The 4,261-nt window shown below is 38.4% G+C and overlaps 1 protein-coding gene across 1 annotated transcript in view; it reads right to left on the bottom strand.

Moving 5' to 3' along the window:
• Nucleotides 1-360: 360 nt before the first annotated feature.
• The window catches only part of LOC118324920 (paired box protein Pax-7-like), a 41,685-nt gene continuing 37,784 nt past the window's right edge, over nucleotides 361-4,261 (bottom strand). Inside the window, exon 3 of the mRNA XM_035657427.1 lies at nucleotides 361-3,379. Coding sequence (XP_035513320.1) covers nucleotides 3,264-3,379 — 116 coding nt within the window. The 3' untranslated portion in view covers nucleotides 361-3,263. The remainder of the gene's footprint in view (nucleotides 3,380-4,261) is intronic.

The raw sequence follows: 4,261 nt of genomic DNA, 5'->3' as shown, positions 1-4,261 counted from the left end.
CACTTGCCCTTTAGATTTATGTTTGGCTGCTGAAGTGTAGAGCATCTAGGAGGATGATGTTTTGTTTCCTTGGACGGTATGAATCCTTCTTATAGATAGAGCATCTACTCACGCGGCTTACATACATTTGGAGTAATTGCTCTGCCTTAATTTCTGTCTCTTTCTCTTCTTCTAGTAAACGTTTGTTGTTGAACTTCCATACACTTCACTCTTAATTCTTGTCCTCACTTCACTTTGTGTCTTCTTGCAAGCACATTTTGATATGAAAATTACTCATCAAATCTACAAACCAACAACCGAGCGGAGGAACATTACGAGAGGCATTTGGGGACCAACGTGGGTTTTTATCAACAAAACCTTTTTTTTATTGTTCATCACTGTAGATACTCACATCATTATAGTTACTGTTCTTGGTGTGGACAGACCTGAATTCCTTTATGACATGTCAAAATGCAAATTTATCTCTACATTCTGAAAGGTAAATTATTTGGATCCATATTACAAATCAGTTTTGACTATCTGACTCTTGAATTTTAACTACCTTGATAAATTCTCAAATATTCAAATAATGGCCAGGTAAAATCACTGAGCCTTTTATTACACTAGGACGTGCACAAGGCTGGGCTGAATCCACAGCCCAATTGCCCTCTTTATTTGTTTATTTTTTGCTGTTGTTGTTGCAAAAATATGCCTAGCCTATAATTGCTGGACCAATCTAAATCGCAGTATCATCCAAAATGTTGTTTTTTGACACATTTGCATATCGTTGCGCAATATATTTTATATAATGCTATCACATGAACCAATTTTAGCTAGCTAGCTAACTAGCATGGGCAGCAGGCTACATGCAAAATTCTGTAGCCTATAGCATGATATAAGGCAATACTGTACAAAATGCATCGTTCTGAAGCATATGTGGAGATTTGTATTTACTGGGCATCCCATTGGTTATACCATTCAGGTCAGAGCAACAGCAACAGCCCCTTAACATGTCTGTGCATGTCCTTGATCTCTAATAGGCCTGGTCCGCTCTGCAGTTGAGGTAAGTAAAGTCCATTATTTGATAATTTACAGTATCTTTGTTCACTAATTAAACTACACATCAACAGCGAGCTGAGAGGAAACTAGGATTTCAGACATAGGCACTATAGCAAAATGTTGAACCATTCTCAACCATACTGTAGTTGTCATGGACGGATTATGACATAAAAGCATTGACAGTAAACATTTTGCTCAATATGAACATTCTGTTTGATATGTTGAAGAGAAACATAATCCACACAGCAAGTAAACCATTTAGCAAGCATGAAAGTAACTGTGGGAGATACACTTCCAAACGGAACACTGTTAACAACTCCAATTGTAATTGCAGATATGATTGAATGACTATGATAACTATGAATAGCTGATGTTGGATTGTCATAGTACTAACCAGTGCTTGTTTTTCATAGATAAATGCAAGGAGTATACAATAAATTAACTCAAATCCAAAGAAATGAAAGTGAGTGTGTAATGATTGGTACTAAGCTGCCTGGAGAAACGTCCGGCTCCAGCTGATGGGAAGAGATGGTCACACTGAGTGCGAGCTGCTCAGTCAGGAACTTGTTTGACCTCCAACTATTGCCAAAGCTCCTCAGGAGGTCTTGTTGTTGATAAGAGGGGCTGCAGTGTCAGAACAGAGACATCTCTTCAGGAATGGCTCAATTAGTCCGTATCAGTCTGCTACAGAGGTGTTTATCTCCCTCACATACTTAGACACACATGCACACATGGGTTCCTGAAGGGTTTTTTTCTTTTTAAGCTGCCAATAATTTGTGCTGATATTCAGTATCTATTAAGTTGACCAGTCTCACATAAAAAATGTAAGTATTTAGGGTTGCCCCAGCATTTTGTTCTTTTCGAGGATTAAAAAAAAAAAACAACAGCTGAAAATCTTGTTTTTGCTTAGTTTAAATTATCAACACCCACCTGTGTGGTCAGAAGTACAACCGACTTGAATTTGAGGTAAGGGACAACAGGGTTGGTTGTCACATTCATCACTCCCTAGAGGGCCAGGGGTCACCTACAGGGTCATATATATGTATATATGTATATATATGTATGTAAAAGTCCAGCTCTTCTGTGTGTCTCCTCTAGGCATTTACACAATGGGTAATAATAATTTAATTTAATTTAATTAATATTATTAAATAATAATAAAGTTGCAGTAGGTAACATGTATAAAAATAACCTTTTGCCATATTTGCCAAAACTTGATCATGACAGTAGTACATGAGACAGATAATCTGTGAAAAAAATTGATTCCTCTGGCTTCTCCTAGTACTCCTAATGGTATTTGCAAGAATCCACCAGACCTGAACGAAAACAACCAATCAGAGACAGGAAAGATAGTGGATTGGTGAGTTTTAGTTCCAGGTTGTCTATTGTTGTATGTATATATATACACATAGTGAAGGTTTCAGCAAATATGGCGAAAAGGTATTTTTCTAAAAGTAACCTACTGCAGCTTTAAAGAGAATAAGATTACCGGGTCCATGCCTACCTGACACTTCCATTACACATTGGAAGGGAATCCATTATCAATACAGTTTTTGAAGGATTCAAATGAAGGCAAAAAATGTGACAACTGACCTTACTCTCCCCTACTGGAGCATCCATGAGCCATAATCCACTCACACGTGCAGTTGTGTGACGACACAAGCAGAAAAATATGTCAGTGAATGAAACTCAGTACAAGTGATGAAGACTAGGAGGTGACTTAGCAGAGTAACCAGGTGGTGTTTCCCAAAGGTGTGTTCAGACTGAACACAAAGGCATTTTTTGATGTGGACAAATGCATTTAATGTCAGTTCACAACACTGAGTGCAGTGTTGTGAACTGACATTATGTGTAAAAAGGTCAGTCTGAATGGATTGGCTCAGGATTCACATAGTAATTATTACATCACTAGATTATAATTATCCAGTACAAATTGTTGTGCAGTATTATATAAGGACAAATAAAAGAACACTTAACATCCTATCAGTGGAAATCCTTGTGAATTTGCTTGGTCCCATGCTTTAAAGCTCGGACAGCTGCATCATTCTTAAACCCTGGAGAAACAGTTACATAAAATGAGTATGAAAAAGCTAAATATCATATACTCAGTCTATGATACACACACACACACACACATTCTCTGGGAGATTTGTATGGATGGTAGCAGGAGATGGGGGTTGTGCTGGTGACCAGATGTCATGTTGTTAAAATATGTTAGGTGAGTACTAGTAGGCCTGGCCAGTCTCGACTTGCAGCAGTCCCAGTACAGCTGAGTGGTCAGTCAGCTTCATCCTGCGCTGACTGGACAGGCCAACGTTCTTGGCCAGGTAATCCACAGCAGCTGGAGAGGAGACAGGACCCAGAGTTAGTGATCTGACAGAGTCCTCTTTAACTGCTACTGAGACACTCTAACAGCTTAAACTCATTCAAAATATTTAGGCTACCATTTTGTTCAGTGTTTTTACTTCAAAAAGTGTTTTTAATATTTTGAATATCACATATAAGAAACACATCACAAACAATAATTTAAGTGCTCTGTTTCCCCATGTCCCCCACAAAGGACATATTTTGAAGACTTAAAATTAACATACATTTCTAAAATTAATATAATATAGTTAAGACTCTCATATTATTCTTTAACATCAGCTTATATTAACTACAGCATGATTATTTTTTAAGGTTCTGTTTATGCAACTTAAACAGTGACTTGGAGGCACAAGACAGGATGCGTTCACTTAACAAAATCCACCTTTCCTTCCCTTATCCATCCTGAAGCAGACTACACACAGGGCTCAGGATATCAACCCCAGGCTACGGGGTACAAAGTCATGAACTTTGAATGCCAACCATCCATCCACCCTGGCAACCTCCATATGAATTCTGCGCGGTCCATAAACGGGCAACAGGACCAACCCCATCTCACTCCCAAGTCTTCAAATACTGCAGTTTAAAGAGCAGGAAAGTCCACATATGGAGTTGGTGAGTGGATGGATGGTTCAAACAAACACAGAACTTGGTCCCCTGAAAAACCAAAACTAAACAATTTATTTTAAATAACATTAAATTAAATGTCCAGTGTGTAGGATGTATTGTCATCTAGCAGTGTAGTTGTTTATTGCAACTCCCTTGCTTCACCCACAAAACGTGCAGAAAATATGAACGCTGCTATCTAGAGTCAGTGTTTGGTTTGTCCGTTCTGGGCTGCTGTAGAAACATGGTGGTT

Source organism: Morone saxatilis, unplaced genomic scaffold, assembly GCF_004916995.1.
Source record: "Morone saxatilis isolate NCDOM2014 unplaced genomic scaffold, NCSU_SB_2.0 Contig15, whole genome shotgun sequence".
NCBI lineage: Eukaryota > Metazoa > Chordata > Actinopteri > Moronidae > Morone > Morone saxatilis.
The sequence above is the reverse complement of the archived record's forward strand: the minus strand, read 5'-3'. Positions and strand labels throughout refer to the sequence as shown.